At 35.6% G+C, this 18054-nt stretch overlaps 1 protein-coding gene across 10 annotated transcripts in view; it reads right to left on the reverse strand.

Annotated features, from left to right (window-relative positions):
* The window catches only part of ROBO1 (roundabout guidance receptor 1), a 1119036-nt gene that overhangs the window by 130098 nt on the left and 970884 nt on the right, over positions 1–18054 (reverse strand). For all 10 annotated transcript variants that reach the window (XM_032406315.1, XM_032406314.1, XM_032406316.1 and 7 more), the window contains one exon: positions 7606–7763. In XM_032406315.1, coding sequence (XP_032262206.1) covers positions 7606–7763 — 158 coding nt within the window. The remainder of the gene's footprint in view (positions 1–7605; positions 7764–18054) is intronic.

Here is an 18054-nt window from a genome sequence, read left to right on the forward strand (position 1 = left end):
AAAAAGAAATCTAGTTGACTATACCAGTTTCCTCTGACCTCCACACAATAGAACTACATATTTATTTTGCAGGAACACAAATTTAACTTCTCAGGGAAAGGGGGCTCAATGACATCAGCTGCATTAAGTCTGCTGATTTCCTCTAGGGGAAGAGAGGGGAAAAGGAAACAAGCAGACATAGAACAATAAAAGAAATCAGAAGACTGGAGGAAAGCACTAATCGGGAGGAAGGGAGGAGGGAGCAGATGGCTTAAGAAGGAGACATGTGGGAATTGGGGGGAAAGGAAGTAATTGGCAAGGAGAGGCTGAATGCCAAATTCGTGAAGGATCTGGAGGACACTGGGGATTTGGATGGGATGTGAGTCAGCTGCTTTTCACCAAAATATCACACCAACGAGGGAAATCAAAGAAACCTACCAAGACACACAGGAAGCAGAAAAGGACTAGAAAAAGAACTGATGATATACTACATTCTAATAACCGTACCTCCCCAGCATGGGATTGGGAAGGGCTAAATAATTTTTTCAATGTATAACTGACTTTTTCTCCTAACTTCATTCATGATTTTCAAATCCTTAACTGGTTTATGAAAGAAATGACGTAGGTTAAGACCCTTCTATTTGCTTTTTAACTATTTTTTACATACCTTGTATGAATGTGATTTTTCATTCATCTATAAATCAATTCCTTTAAACAATCTAGGCTTAGGGTGACCAACTGTCCTGCTTTTCCCAGGACTAGGGATTTTTAACCCAAATGACAGGACAGTCCCCAGCAAGCCAGCATGGCTGGCCATCCCATCTAAGTCACCTTAAGAAAAACTTATCAATACACTTGTTCATCATGTTAAAATACATTGAAGCTGCAAATTTTTTCTACATTTTTCAAAGAAAAATGAAAAAATCTTACTATAGTTATGTGATAAGTAGATGAAATTGACAATAAAATGGTTTCAAGTCTGACTGTGGCTTTGACGGAAACAATTTATAATGAAACTATTTCTCCATCTAAATTATTTTTTTCAGTTAAGTAAAAAAAAACCTTTTAAGATACACAGAATATTTATAGCATGCTACTATAGCATAGAGAACAAGAAGAAAAATTAAAAATTCAAGGCACAGCTTATTGCAAAGAATAACACAAGTCATTAAAAAATGTTTATGTCACAAAGCCACATACAAAGAGAATGGAAAAAGCAAGTTTTATTCATCTGTTAATTTTAGCTCAAAAGCTAAGAATTTCAAACATGAAAAGATGAATGTCTTTTAAGCTTTTCTTTTAACTAGTAAAATGAAATCATTCAAGATAAATGACAGCCAAAGGTTATTATGAAGAAACTAACTCTGATATTTTAGTATTGAGTCCAGGTAGATCTCACAATTTACATTGTACTGTTACGGTATTAGTTTTTATTATACTTTACTGTATCTATACAAAATTGCCAAGCCACTACATTAACAGTATTTTTTTAACTCAATTTCCTATTCATCATATAATTTCTTGTAATTGTTTAGTTTTTCAGCAATAAGCTTTGAAGTATGTATAGCTGATTATATTTGAACCTGGCTAATCTACAATTTGGACAGTTAATTATAAAACACATTCAATTGAATAATTTACTGATTCATAATATCCTTTTTAATATAAATCCTTCTTTCCCTAAATGTCAAATGGTAAACAGTTATTTATCATCCTCATATCTTTCGAGGTAGGATTTCTAGAGCCCGGAGAAAGAGAGCACCCATGAGGGGCAGTGGGGGAGGAGGGCGGTGGCAGGAGAGGGAGAGAGAATCTAAAGCCGACTCCACACTGAGTGCTGAGCCTGACACGGGGCTCGATCCCACAACCCTGAGATCATGACCTGAGCCGAAATCAAGAGTTGGCCGCTTAAATTGACTGAGCCACCCACGTGCCCATGGACCAATTCTTAAATGTACCAATCCTAGTTTCAACACCACCATAACCTTCACTGAGTGAACTACCTCTCCCGACCCTTATAAAGATAATGTTTTAGAACATTTTTTTCAAAGATTTTAAGTAATCTCTGCACCCAACATGGGGCTCGAACTCACAACCCCGAGATCAACAATTGCGTGTTCTTCAGACAAAGCCAAACAGGCACCCCCTAAAGATAATATTTTACAGCAGAAGCTAAAGGTTACTACCATTCTAAGTTAAAATCTACACTGATAGCAAATCAGAGTCATTATATATGTAGCGAAATCTATAGGACCCTATAGAAAATGTTATTAGTGAGCAAAAGACAGATGCTCTCATAATTGTTCCCCAGCCAATTCAGAGTTAATTGCTGCATTAGTGAAATTTTAGTATTTATCTGACAAGGTTGTTGTCAAGATTAAAAGGGTCAACATATATAAAGAATAGGGCCTGGCACATAGCAAGCGCTATATAGTAAGTGTTTACTATCATCATCATTGTTTTCCAGGATACTAAGTGTGCCAGGGAGGGGGGGAGCAAAAAAAAAGCTTATTCATTGAGTTTTCAAGGGAATTAAATGAGATAATATAGAGGGGCGCCTGGGTTGCTCAGTCATTGAGCATCTGCCTTCGGCTCAGGTCATGATCCCAGGGTCCTGGGATCGAGCCCCGCATCTGGCTCCCTGCTCAGCGGGAAGCCTGCTTCTCCCTCTCCCTCTCCCCCTGCTTGTGTTCCCTCTCTCGCTGTGTCTCTCTCTGTCAAATAAAAAAAAAAAAAAAAAAACTAAAAAAAATTGAGATAATATAGAGTATCTGGGACATGGCAGGTGCTCAATATGTTTTTTTCCTATTTTTTAACATTATCAATTTTTCACATTTACAAAACAATTGTGAATTTAAGCACAATATTTCCAAAATATAATGAAATAAAATAAATATATCACTTTTTGTAAGGCATAGCCAAATGTTTACATCACCAAAAAAAAAAAAAAAAAAAGTTTTGGCCCTCTGATTCATCTCTATGAGAAAATTTCATTTATTAATAATAATGGTTATGACTAATTCTCAGGCATATGAAGTAAATCTGTTTAATCCAGCCTGCCAGTTAAACTACTTCTATTTCTAACTCTAAGTATAAATACTCATGTCTAGAAAAAAAATAAATGAAAGGAAGAAAAACTAAACATCATCTAAGTCCTCCTTCAAATTATTCTAAGAAATTAGTGCCAAAAGAGTTCTAAAAGATTCTCCTGTCAGGCAGGAAAATAAGAAAATGCTATTTATATATTGCTGGTTTATAATCATGATAGATCTAAAATTTGGCTCAGAATCCAGGTCAATGTAAAAAGAAATGACTTAAGAACATCAAAAATACAGGTGCAGCTACAATTCAATTACATATTTGCCCTTTTTGGTAGGGTGTGTCTTTGTTCTCACAGCTGGGAGGGTTGTACTTTACATTTTCAACAAAGAAAGCTACCACATTAAAGAACTCTAGAATTTCCTATAACCAAAACTGTAGCAATAACTGTGCAATCTTTACTTGCCTTTCATAAAGATATTATGTGCTTTAATCTCCTGTTCATCCGTACTCAACACATTTGGCAAAGTACATTAACAACAGAAATGAAAACAATTATTTGAAAACAAAGCTTAGAAAAGAAGAATCACATAAAATATCTAACAACCAATATCTCTTAAGAGTCTACTTTCAGTTTGAGGGGACAAAAAGAATTGGAAAAAACGTCAGACATTCTGTTTCTGTTTGAAATTTTTGTTTTAATTACTCAATTTTAGTCTCGCCTAAAGGAAAACAAAAACAAAAACAATATGATCTAAATAAGAACAGTAATTTTGAACCCAAACTGCTGATTTTAATCTATTCATCTCCCTGCCTGTATAATTTTTTTTTTTTTTTTACCTCTAGTGTTTTATCAGTTTAACAGCCATAATTTATCCAAAACACACAGATGGTCTTAGAAATAGTAAAAGTTTCAGATGTTACAACTTCCTAGCATATGGAACATTATCGTGGATCATCATTTTGGCAGCATTTAAATGATTTTAAAATTATTTATACGTTAACATCTTGGCATTTTTTCATAGTCATAGGTTATTGCAACTTTAAATTGTTTGATTCCTGATTGTAGGTGGTTCTTATATTGACTCTAACCTACTAATGTGTAGGAGAAACGGTGCCCTGTATTCATGGGATAGCAGCCTCTGGGCAGCAAAGGATAAATGAAGACCCAATAATAAATTAAACATTATGGCATAAACCATGACATCTCTTCAAATTCAATATTTGATAAATAGGAAGTTCTGAGATTTATAAAAAATCAAATTTACCATAGCATTTTTAAACTGTGAATATCACAGAAAATGCACACATACACATGTATTTAAGAGTAAGTCTGACCTTTCAAAATGTGAGACTACAATCACCTTTATTTTGTATCTTCTATATTAGATACAACATGAAAAGAATTGTCCATACTCTGTGTCTGATTTCAATCTTTCCAATCTCTCCTGAACCAGGTCAGTGAGGTTTCAACCCCTCTATTCCACGGACAATGCTCTTCTGAAGGTCATCAATGAATGACCACCAACTTGTTCAATTCAATGGTCACTTCTCAGTCCTTCTATTATGTGATGAACCAGCTGCAACTGACTCAGTCTTTGCCACCTCCTTAAAACACTGTCTTTGCTTGGCTGCCCTCTGCTTTCCCTCCTTTCTCACTCCTCACTCCCAGTCTCCACTGCTCTTTCTGCCTCTTCTCCCTGAGGGTTAAACATTGGACCTCTTTTCCTTTCTACATATAATTACTCCCTTGGTGATTTCAGTCTCCTGTTTTTAAATAATACGGACATGATGATGATTCCCATATTCATCAGGATAAGCTACATTAGTCTGTGGTAAGAAATTCTCCGTGACTCAGTACAAAAAAGATTGCTCACTCATTCGATGTGTCCATCATGGAAAGACAGAAGTGTGGGGTGGAAAGTTTTGGTACCCATAACTTAGGGACCCAGGCTCTTTGTCCATGTTGTAGCTGCACTACTTGGAACACGTGTCCTCGTTTGCCACATGGCAAAGAAAGAAAGTGCTGGAGGCCCACTCACTAGTATTTAATTTATTTAATTTCCACTCACAGCCCATGAAGCTGAACCAGTCAAATTGGTCTGCCCAACAGCAAGGAAACCGGGAAGCAGAGTCTTTCATCTGCCCAGAAGGAGGGGAGGACTGCATAGTAATGAGTACTTGCTATGTCTACCACAACTCATTTTTTTCTGCAGCCTCAACCTCAACTCTGAATTTCTGATTCATGTTTCCAACTGCCTATTTGACATTTATACTTGGATATCTAATAAGAATTTCAAAATTACAATGTCCAAAACTGAGCTGCTGATACTTGCAACCCCAAATCCTCTCTTTCTGCAATTAATGGCATCTCAATATTTTCAATTGCACAGACCAATCAATTAAGGTAAGCCTTGACTCTTCTCTTTATTTATAAGCCACATCCAATCTGTTAGCAAATTCTGTTGGCTATTGCTTCACAGCAGATCCAGGCTTTAACCACTCCTCACTAGTTCCCTCCTAGCACACTGATCCAAACCACCATTTCCATCTTGCCTAGATTATTGCAAAAGCTCCCAACTAGTCTCTCTGCTTAATCATTATTATCCCTCAGTGTGTTCTCAACACAGCAGAGGATTCTGCTGAGAAACCTCTGATGTTTTCCACCTCACTCAAGGGGAAAAGCCAAACTATTCACAAGATCTATAAGGTCTCACAGTTAAAAAAAAAAAAAGTGAATATATATATATATTCCTACAGTCTGGCTACTTATTCCCCCAATATTATCTCCTACCAATCTCCCCTTTGCTCAACCCCCCTGACCACTTTGCTCTTTTAAAAAAATGTGTTAGGTAGGCCCCATGTCAGGGTCTTTAAATTTACTGCTTTGTCTGCTTACTTTTCCAGTTATTTGTGTAGTTTCCTCCTTCAATTTTTTCAGGTCTTTATGGGAAGCATTCTCTGGTCATCCTATTTAAACCTGAAATACTATCCCTATCTTAATTAATCTGTCTACCCCTTTAGTATTTTTTATAGGACTGATTATAGTCTAGCATATTGTATATTATACTATCTATTTTGGTTTTACCTGTTTACTCACAGAATATAAACTTCAGAAGGGCACTCACTAATTTCTGCTTAATGCTGCACCTCCAATGTTGAGAATTTTAGCATTAATTTGTATTAAACACAAATAGGTAATTAATCAGGAAAGATCTGAAGGAGGAAATGGGTAATAATGGTTTCAATGTGTTTGAATCACTCAGGCAGGGAAATGGAAATTACAGATAGTGGTCAGTAGATGACTTAAAATATGTGTTTAAGGCAAAGATATTATCTTAATTGTACATAAATCTAAAAGGAATCTGTCATCACCAATAATAGAAGCATTTGTTCCTATAGTCTCTGTCCCCTGTGTTCTCTACTTCGCTTCCCCAAACCAGTGTTTCCCATACAGTTCACTTTGCCATGAGACTTTCCAGCACCTCTTAAAAGTACAGCCAGGTTATTCTCACCCCAGTTGCTAGAATTATAAAAATCCTTTGAGAGACTCATTCTAATTCAGATCAGTGCAGAAAAAATGCTTGATTTTTTTTCTTCAAGTTCCCTAAAACCCGTCTACCATAAGCTTCTCGATTTTATTTTTCACTATTTAATTCTCATGCTAATCTGATAACTGGTTGTTCAGAAACAGTGCAAACATTTATTAGGGTTATGTAGTCTGTGTTATAACTTTGTTCTTCTACATGTTTAGCAGTGACTTTTCCTTAAACACATATTCTCCTGAGTACCTTTAAATCTTGGTCAATGAATTCATAATGGACACAGAGTATGAGCAAAACAAAGAAATTTATAAAGGGCAATATTGTCCAATCATAGAATCAATGAAAGTTCAGTTATTTTGGTACATCAGTCAATACCTTACAAGACAGAAAAAGCAAAGAAAAGGCAAAGAAGTCATATGGAATCACTGATGTCAAGAAGAAAAATTCATCCTTACTCCAGATAGCATATTTCTCTACTTGTATACAGCAGGAATTTGAAATTTAATAATCTAGTCATGTGATTTTATTTTGGAATGAGATAAATCCATCATTAACCATCATTCAGAATGAAATTTCAGTTTTCAGGAATATTAAATTCTACAGAACACAAAAGCCATTTGAAAAGGAGAAAGAGATTAAAAAAAAAAAGAAATGTTGAAATGACTTGGGAGGCCTTTGGAAACATAACCATATTACCGAATTCTTAACATTTTTTACTGTAGCATATGGACATGTGATGTGCCCTGAATTATAATAACAACTAAATCATACATGAAAGTGTTAAGTCTAAGACATTAAAGTAGAAATTAAAGTTTTCTCTTCTAATCTCCAAATTAAGCAACATGCATTTTCCTCACTCATTTTCATGTCAATACAGGGAAAATGGAAAGATGTTTATTTTAAAAGAAGAAATGAAAATGGGAGATAATGTAACCCTTTATTAAAAAAAAAAAAAAAACCTACTTCACTTTTCTCTTTTCTTTGGTGAAGATATATACCGTTAGATCTATAAATGCTCCCCACTGCTGAATTAAATACTCACAGTTATTCTTTCATCTTTGTCATCCAGTGGAGAGCCATCTTTCTTCCAGGAAATGGTGGGTTCGGGATGGCCTCGTGGAGGTTGGCATTCCATCACAGCGGGCTCCCCCACGGCCACCATGACATCAGAAGGATTTTGTCTGAAGTCATCCCGTAGGACTGCAGGAACAAGATGACATCATTATACTCAGTTGTGGTATATATAGTCCTAATCTCTGAACTCCAGTCAAAGAGATGTTTATTAATAATAAACTAGTAGTAATAGCCATCCCAGTATACCCTGGAGGATCTATATCTACTTAAGAGACATATGTAACTTGATAAAGATATCTGGCCTTAAGCATACACAACAGGGATAATTTGATATTCTCTATGGGCCAGTGGACAAGTGTATTTTACTATTTCGTGCCCTCACAGTTAGCATTTGGCATTTCTTCTCTGCCTACTGCCCACATTTTCCCATCCATGTGCTAATGAATAAAACTGAACCCTCCTTTGACTTCCATGACACACTGGGAGGATGTTTTCTATTATTAAGTGAATTACATACACCTACAAACCACAATAGACTTCCAAACATGCATTCAATTGAGAGTTATTTTAAAGATATTTCATACTAGTGTATAAAAGCATAAAATCATTACAATTTAAATATGCTTATTATAGAAATTTTAGATATATTTGCAAAACGACTCTGTTCAAAATACTGTGTTTTTCCATTATCACTGAGTGAAGCAAACGTTAGAAGGAGCCAAGGATGAGAACAGGACTGTTACCAAATATGTCACTTTGTAACTTCTGTATTTTTGTTTTTAGTTATTTTATGGTAAATATTATTTCACTGAATCCTTAAACCTATTCAGGGTGAGAGATTTTATTAACCCTATTTATGTTATTAACCCTGTATTTTAGAGGAGGAAAAGTTTATTACAATGACCTCAACTGGATACCAATGTAATATTAACATACTATAAAACAAGCAGTATCATTCACTTTGTAACTATTGGAATAAAATGTGGAAAATAAACAACATCTGTATTTCAAAAACAGTCCATACAGCGAAATTGTCCTCTGTCTCTGGTAAACATCAAGAAATCATGAATTCTTCAGCATCAGTTAGTCTTAAATCACAACTCCTTTGTTTACTTGAACATAACCTCTCTTTCCCCATTTACAAATCAGGCATAGAGATGCACACTTCACTACAAAACCGAAAAATATTATTTCTCCCACTCCATTTTCTCCCCGTGTGTAATAAAATGTGAACAACTTTTGTAATCTTATTTAAGATGGTACTTAAAATGTTCATTGGTGTATTACGTGCACAGATTTGAAGTGATAAATGTTATTTACCTTTTGAAATCTATTGAACTGAACGTTTGGTACAACAATTTTGTACTGAAATGGGTGTCTCTCTAGTCCAATGACACTAAAAATACTTTCATGGATGAAGTACTACACTGTAGAAAACTTATGCTCAAACTATTATTTCAAAAGAAACGCTTAAATTTTGGTTTCAGAACCTCAAACAAACTTACAGGCTTACAAAATCCTGTATTTTTCTCTTCTAATTCTCTACTTTTCCTTCCTCTCTACCAGCTAAGTCTGTGCACACATCTGCGTAAGCTTTAACATCCACTCAAACAAAACCGTTTTTTAATCTGCATATTGAGACAATTTGGGCACAACATGACTACGTTAACACTTGGAAAATAAGACTTCAAAGAGGAGACTTGGTCCCCCTCTTAGGCAAGAATGGTAAAAGGAAAAAGAAAAGTCAGTATAATCGCACCACACTATCATAATTCTAATTTTAATACTGTACACTATTTATTAATAAAATACATAGACACAAAAGTAAACCTTGTTGAACTGAAAACTCCAGCTACTGTTACCACAAAGTAAAACAACAGGCTTTGAAGACTTTTGCTATTGTATTAAGAATGTGCTACAAATAAAACATAAGGTTTATAGAAAAAGCAAATGAATGGACCTTAACAGACAGTATGTGCCTTTACTGGATTACATTAGTAATCTAAGACAACACCTCCGAAAAATTTTAACACCCTTGAAACGCGCAGAAGGAAAATACTTTTCAAATAAAAATAAACCATTTGTACAATTTTTCTATTTGGTGAACTTAAAACCAACTTAGAAACATTATATCTTATTTACAAATTGAGATCGTATCTCAAATAAACCAATGAATAATAAAATGTCTTTCAGAAATATCAAAAGTCTAAGTCAGATAAATCAAGTTTTTTTTTTCATTTACTATGTTATTTGGGTTTTTACAGTACAGAATGAAAAGCTAACAAAATGTAATCCATTAAAGATTGTTGCTTAGATAATGCTCATGCAATTACTTTTGCAGCTGTAAAGCATAAAACTCTAGTATTGCCTATGGCTACAGGCAGCCCTGCAGAATTATGAATTGAAGACTTTTTTCTCTATTCTATAAAAGCAACTTTCTTCCTTGTACATGTCCTGAACATTTTCTTTTGGGGGAAAATAGTATGTGTCACATTATAAAATGGCATGAACTTTTAGTTAAATTATCCAATTTTCTTTTTTCGTTTTTTTTTAAGATTTTATTTATTTATTTGAGAGAGAGAGAAAGAGCGTGAGAGAGAGCAAGAGAGCCGGGGGGCGGGGGGAAGGGGAGGGGGAGAGGGAAAAGCAGGCTTCTTACTGAGCAGAGAGCCCAACGAGGGGCTTGATCCCAGGACTCCAGGATCATGACCTGAGCTGAAGGCAGACGCTTCACCGACTGAGCCACCCAGGCAACCCTCCAATTTTCTTAACTCATGTATATATTTAAGTAATTAAAAATTGAGTTCAAATGATTGGCAGCATTTTGGCAGAAAAACCAATGGCATCTGTAAGTATTCTCAAATGCAGTTCATTTTTCTTGTATTTTTTTTTTTTTTTTTTAAGATTTTATTTATTTATTTGAGAGAGAGAATGAGATAGAGAGAGAGCATGAGAGGGAGGAGGGTCAGAGGGCGAAGCAGGCTCCCCGCCGAGCAGGGAGCCCGATGTGGGACTCGATCCCGGGACTCCAGGATCATGACCTGAGCTGAAGGCAGTGGCTTAACCAACTGAGCCACCCAGGCGCCCCCATTTTTCTTTAAAAAAAAAAATCTTTCCTTCTCTAACAAATCAAAATGCATATTTTGATAGTTATGAAACAGTGTGAATATTATGAAATTCTAAAATCTGGAACTAACTTTTGAAAAGATTTAATAACAATTTGAAAAAGAATAATATATATATATAATGTATCCAAGTAGATATCACCTAAAAAGTTATTAAACAAACCACTGTTCACCCTAACATTACATTTCCTCCACATTTATGTAATGTTTTATGTTCACAGGTTGGTACACAGAATTTGGCTCAACCACTTCTCACTCTTTTTCATTCTGTTAAATTAGAAAAAACAAAAACAAAAAAAACAACCACAAACATAAGCTTCATTGAATCTTTGAATCTCCCTAGTTTTTTTTGTCTAAAAAAATACTTGACTAAGATTTATCCTTTGAAACAGAATAAAACATAAAATCATTGGTCTTTCTGAAAAGTGATACACCAATTTCAATATAATTCTCAAAATAGGTAAACATGTTTTCAGAAAAGGATTCTAAAATTTAGTGTTGACTTTGCAATCTATTTGGGTAATGTTGAGGAAAGGGGGGTAACAGGAAAAAACAGTTAAGCAGAAAATGTTTCAAGTATTATGGAGATGTTAATATTTATAACACTCCTTTAGAACCCTCTGGGAAATTTTAGAACTGAATAAAACATAAAATTATAGAACAGGCACTGGTCTTTGACAACGTCTAATCCATCCCATAAAGAGAGGCAACTGAGTCCCAAGAAATTTTGTCACTAGCTTGAGTTACTTGTCAGGACGAGACCAGAAGAAAACAGAGATATCCCCATTACCAATGCAGTGCATTTTTTTTTAACAGGTTAACATTTTACTATAAAATGCCATTTACCTATCTCATCAGTTATATGTCCAACAAATCCACTCAATTATTGCAGAAGGCCTGACAGTGATTGTAGATCAGTGCACTGCAGTCTTAAGACTACCCAGTTTTGGTAAGGCTCAAGTGCTCCTAGAATTAATTTTGTTCCCTAATCATGTGGTGAACATCTGTGAACCACAATGCCTTCTGCTTCATGAATCATAGAATTCTGGTTCAGTTAGGGGCCTAAGAGATGGGTGATCCAAACTTTTTCTTTTAGAAATTAAATAATCTAAGGCTCCTCAGAGAGGAGAGGAGCATGTCACATAAATAATAACAGTGTTAATGTGAGCAATGAAATAATAATGCTAGCAATGGCCGACATTGACTGAACATTTGCTATGTAAGGAACCACACCAAATATCCACTCACTTAGTCCCCATAATAAGGTTAGGACAACATGAATTTATTAGTTTCATTTTAAGAATAAGTAATCTATAAAGATTTAGCGGCAGTGCTAGAATACAAGTCCTTGTCTATCAAGGACTCTGCTCTATCGATTTGCCCACCTATCTGGTCTTATCTGAATACAGTGTTCACAATTCTAACCACATAGATATCAATGATATAATTAATATCCAGCCTCTTTCTATTGGAACAGAAGTTGAATGAGAACTTTCTCTTCTGACAGTCAACTGACTCTCTTTGAATATTTCCTGCATTCTTGTGTTTTCTCAGATTTTTCCATGTTTGGAAGACGCCACTTCAAACTTCCAGTGGTATGTTGAGAATCAGAACTCATCATTCAGATTAGTATGTTGTGCTAATTCTTCTCAGTAATTTGCTTTTATTACAGCAACAAAATGACTAAAAAACTGGTACGATAATAAGTGTTTTAATTAAATATAAGCATTTTAATTAGAAGTAGGTATCTTGGGAAAAAAGAGGAAAATAATACGCAGTTCTGGGATTTTCTTTTCTACTTAAAAGATTACTTTGTCAATTAAACCTTGCAGCAAAGAGTAGTAAGCTGTTGACTGGGAAAAGAAAATAATATATCAAAAAAATCCTTTAAAATTAGGGTATATTGGAGGAAAAATAAAAGAGGAAGGATATTTTCAAAGACAAGAACCATATAGATGTTTAGTCAGAGCATGCCTGTTATAATTGCTTTCAAAATTCCCTATCACCTACCTAATCTTTACTTTTGAGTAGAGAATAAATTACTCACTTTTTTTTTAAGATTTTATTTATTTAATTGACACACACACACACACACACACACACACACACACAGAGCATAAGCAGGGGGAGCTGCAGGCAGAGGGCGAAGCAGGCTCTCCGCTGAGCAGGGAGCCCAACGCAGGGCTCGATCCCAGGACCCTGGGATCATGACCTGAGCTGAAGGCAGACGCTTAATGGACTGAGCCACCCAGGCATCCCAAATTACTCACTTCCATGATACTGCTAGTTCTCTATCTAAATGCCCACCTACATGCTGAAATAAATGTTATCTAATTTCAAAATAAGTATCATTCTTCCATTTAACATATCTGTATTGAACACATATTTTGTGCCTGGCATTTCTACTATAACTTTGGTATTTTCCTCCTATAAAGTTTATATAAATGCTGATGTCTATCAAGAAACAACATTAATCTTCATATTGTCAGAAAATGGCAATATAATAGGGTTTTATTGCAAGTTATTTTATATTAAGATAAATGTTTTAGGAGCTAGATAAGAAAGTACATCACAAAGGCTTTTATAACTACTTGCATTCCTACTTAGTAAGCTCACAGCATTACCCAGAAGAACAACGTGTTATCTGAGGCACAAATGTGTTCAAAACTCCTTAACATTTATTATTTTTAAATTTTTTTAAGGAAGCTCTATACCCAACATGGAACTTGAACTCACAACCCTGAGATCAAGAGTCGTGTGCTCTAGCAACTGAGCCGGCCAGGCACTCCAAAATGCTCTAACGTTTCTTAAAAGAGTAATTCCAAACTTTTAAAAACACTCTAACAAAAAGGATGAATTTACAGAAAGATATCTTAACCCATCAAAGAGGAAAACTAAAATGATAACATGTAAAGGGCGCCTGGGTGGCTCAGTCGTTAAGCGTCTGCCTTCGGCTCAGGTCATGATCCCAGGGTCCTGGGATCGAGTCCCACATCGGGCTCCCCGCTCTGCGGGAAGCCTGCTTCTCCCTCTCCCACTCCCCCTGCTTGTGTTCCTGCTCTCACTATGTCTCTCTCTGTCAAGAAAATAAATAAAATCTTTAAAAAAAAAAAAAAATGATAACATGTAAAATAATATTCCATGAGGTATTATCCACCTTATACCATCATCTTCTAAAGCTAAGGAATTTGATTTTTTAAATGATGCAAGCAAACATCAATTCTGCACAAAGTCAGGATTTAATCATAACAGTTTCCTAAAGGATACATACTCACTTTAAAATTTGGCACTGAATACATCTATGAATGCTCTTCAATAATTGTCATCTTCTACTTGTGCTTTTTTATAGCACGCAACCCTATTTTTAAAACTTAAATTATGCTTTGGTTAAGATTCTGGAAGAAAATATGCTGGTAAAAGCACTTATTTTCTTAACTACTGGAGCTTTTGAAGATTTCACAAACCTCTTAGGCTGTACCCTCAGAAACAGTACATTTTTTTTTTAAACAGTACATTTTTGTAAAACAAATTATACATTCTGAAGAAGTTATATAGGATTTCAAACACCATTCAACTTTAACAACAAATATAGAACATTGCGAACAGAAGAAGCTCTTACTGGAATAAAAAAAGTAAAGTTGTTTGTTTATACAACATATGATGGAAGAATGAGCTTATGTAAACACAGTTGCATTCCTCTGTTGTCTGCTGGGCCACAGCAATGGGGACACCCATTCCTGGTCTTTTAATGGTTAGAATTACTTTCAGGTTGGGTCCAAGCTTAAGCCATGTTCCCATTTTGCAGAAACATGCACACCATAGTGACCCTTTCTATGAAAAGCCCCCATGGCTATCTGCAGTCCATGCTTCGTGGTTTAATTATTTCACTTCAGGAACCAACAACAATACAAGATATTCTCTAGCATTTATTCCTATGGCACTAAGTCATCAAGACAAAGGGAACACAAGTTTAAAGTTAAATATGCAATGTATTCTAGAGAAAGGTCTATATCACTGAAGATCAACATTTAAGTAGTTAATATTCAGCAGACTTGAATCAGGGGTATCATAAAAAAATGCACTGCCAAAGTCAGTCAGGTTGTCAAAATCATAGGTTCTAGCTTATTAGATCTTTGCATTTCACATATTTTAAACTCAACTATAAATGCAACTAATTTATGAATGAAGAAAATGCAGCATTTGTAAAACAGCATCTTATATGGTACTGTTTGTATATGTGTTTATTTTAGCAGTTAAAAAAAAAACAGAAGTCAAGAATTTCAGAATCACAACTCACATCCTTCCACTATGCTGTGATTTCAATAGGTATATTCACAATGATTCGGTTATTTCCATACAAAACAGTTTTACACTCTATCTTGTTAGAGTTATTATGAAGACTAATTATTTAGTGTTTGTACAGGACTTGCCACTTATATGGTGCATTACATCTGCAAAGAGGTATTACTGTTAGTCACTGCGTAAGGAATTGCCAAATTTCTCAGCTGCCAGTACAAATGCAAAGGAGGACAAAGGATGCCATTGATGAGGGCTTCTCTAAGTGCCAGAGCCAAAGTCACACTCAGGAGTAGCTTGGCAGGGTTAAAAAAACACAGACAGAATGAGGCTATCTGAGCCATTAGGGCAAGACAGGCATGTGTTCTTTCTTTGATAAAATCCAACTTTGTATTTAGCGCCCTGCATGGAGACAGTACTTGATCAAAGAATATGCTTATGTATTTACTGTCTGGCTCTTTGTACTCAAATGTCACCTCCAAGAGAACAGGAATTTGTCTTTATCACTCTAGATATCCAGTGCCCAGAACAATGCCCAAGACATAGTGGGCATTCTGTAAATGTCTGCAATAGGTATTCAATACGAAGGGCTAGGTATTCTATATGAAATGGTACCAAAGCTGGCCTGAGTCCTACACTCATCATGGTCAAGGTCTTGGAGAACAAACAGATAATATTCCAATAAACACAAACATAAATATACAACTATAATTGTAATACATGCCTTGAAGGGACAGGATAGGATGCCACATGAGGAACGTGATTTAGACTGGAGTTGAGGGAACCCTGAGGAAGTCACAGTTAAGCTGAAGCCTAAAAAAGGAGTAAACCTGATGCTGGGGAAATGTACCGCAGGCAGAAATAATGCAGGTTGAAGAAAAAACTCAGTACAGTCAATGCACTTGAAAAGACTCAGACCCTGTATGGTGGGGCAAGTTGGCGGCGATGCAACACGAGGTTGGCCGGGGAGCCAGGGGTCAGGTTTGCTGTACACAGCAGCCGTGATAAAGGGTCAGCTTTTCTTTCCATTCCCATGGGAAGCACTTCAGCGGGTTTTAAGCAGAGCTGTCTCATGATGGAATTATCATATTTAAATATTCATTATAGCCACTCTGTGAATGAAGTGGAGAGGAAAATAAGAATGGAAGTGGAGAGACCAATTAGCAGACCACTGCACTAATTAAGGGAAAAATGATGGTCTGGTACTATTATGATGACACTGGATTTGGTACAAAGGGGAGAACTGAAGTGTATATTGGAGGTAAAAATCAAAATGACCTCTTGAGTGGTTGAAGTTGACAGAAATAAAGATGTCAACAATGATACCCAGGTTTCTGGTTTGAGTAACTGAACATACCATTTTTATTTATTTATTTAATTTTATTTAAGATTTTGGTTTTTTAAGTAACCTCTACACCTAATGCGAGACCTGAACCTACAACCCTGAGATCAAGAGTCACATGCTCAACCGACTGAGTCAGCCAGGTGCCCCTGAACATGCCATTTTTAAGGTATAAGAGGACAGACAATATACAAATACATCTTTCCATAGGAAGAATAGGAAACCTCTGTGTGCGTGTGTGTGTGTGGTAATTCGAGAGTAGAGGGATAATACAAAAACTGTTTTATTGATTAAAAAATACTGTGGTTTCAAATTCTGCCCCTTAGTATTCAACACAGGATTGATTTTTACCTGTTCAGACCTTTATACTACTATATTCCAAATCTGAATTGCTAACTGATAATATCCCTTGATCAATTAATCTATATTACAATTTTTACGATGACAAATATTAGGTTAGCTTGATGTATATCATTTCAACTGACTGAAATCGGAAACAAAACTAATATTTTTATTATGTAGACATATATAAACAAATTTATATATGCATGTACATGTATGATATATATGACCATTAATAACTGCTATGTTGTGATGATATCCACACTTAGTAGGAAATCATAGTAAAAACTCATTTGGTTATTTTGCTCACAGAATAAAACAACTCAAAACATAATAGGCTATTTCTCAGGACTGCCATAAATTAAGCTCAATTTACCATTTAAGCATAAGAGAATCAATAGCATATTAAATGTTAATTACACAATTAGAATAATAAGAGAGTTCACATTTGTCAGAAGTTTACTAAATCTCTAAAGCATAATAAAGTTCCCTGGGAAAATGCTGAGTCACCAAACTCTTAAGGATTTGTGATTCACTCATTAATTCATTCAATAAAAGTACTAGGCATTGTGTTTGGAGGTGGTGACTAACAGGATAAACAAGACATAGCTTATCTCTGCTTTCAAAGCCCTTATTTCAGGGTTTTTCTCTCTCTTTTTTTTCCTTCATCACAGAATGCTTTATTCAGTTGAAACATTAGACAAAAGTTTAATATGCAAAACAGAAAAAGGGGATCTGGTTTCATTTCCCCATCTGGGGCTGTCCTGCAGAAGAATTCAGGTCTAGTGTTAAACTGGTACCTGAGTGATTAAATACATTTCCCTAGCTCCTGTGCTGATATTGTATGCGGCGAGTAAGTGATTAAATATAGGATTCGGACCTGGATTCAGTTGGATACCAAAGCCTGCATTTTTAGCCCAAAATGCGACTGCCCGTCTAGAAGAGGGATACTCAGACCTGAGTTTTTCTCCTTGGTGGTGGATAAGAGAACTCCACTTTGGTGCCATTTCAAAATACATCCAGTCTTCCCCGCCACACTGAAGTGAAATGTGGAGATGTTTCTCATTCCTTGCATTGAAAATAATGCCTTAAAATAGGCCTATGTTACTATAGCTTATAAAATCAGAACTTCATATAGCCTAAGAACAAACTCCCCCATTTCCACCCCACCCCCAATTACGAATCAAGACTCAAAGTCCCAGAGCTAAAAAGACTCAGGGTAGTACAGTGAGTTAGTGGATACAGCAGGACTAGATCTTGAGACAACTATTTTCATAAAGACACATTTTTTTTCAAGTGCCTGAGAAAGACT

Source organism: Phoca vitulina, unplaced genomic scaffold, assembly GCF_004348235.1.
Source record: "Phoca vitulina isolate PV1807 unplaced genomic scaffold, GSC_HSeal_1.0 scaffold8, whole genome shotgun sequence".
In the NCBI taxonomy this organism is placed as follows: Eukaryota; Metazoa; Chordata; class Mammalia; order Carnivora; family Phocidae; genus Phoca; species Phoca vitulina.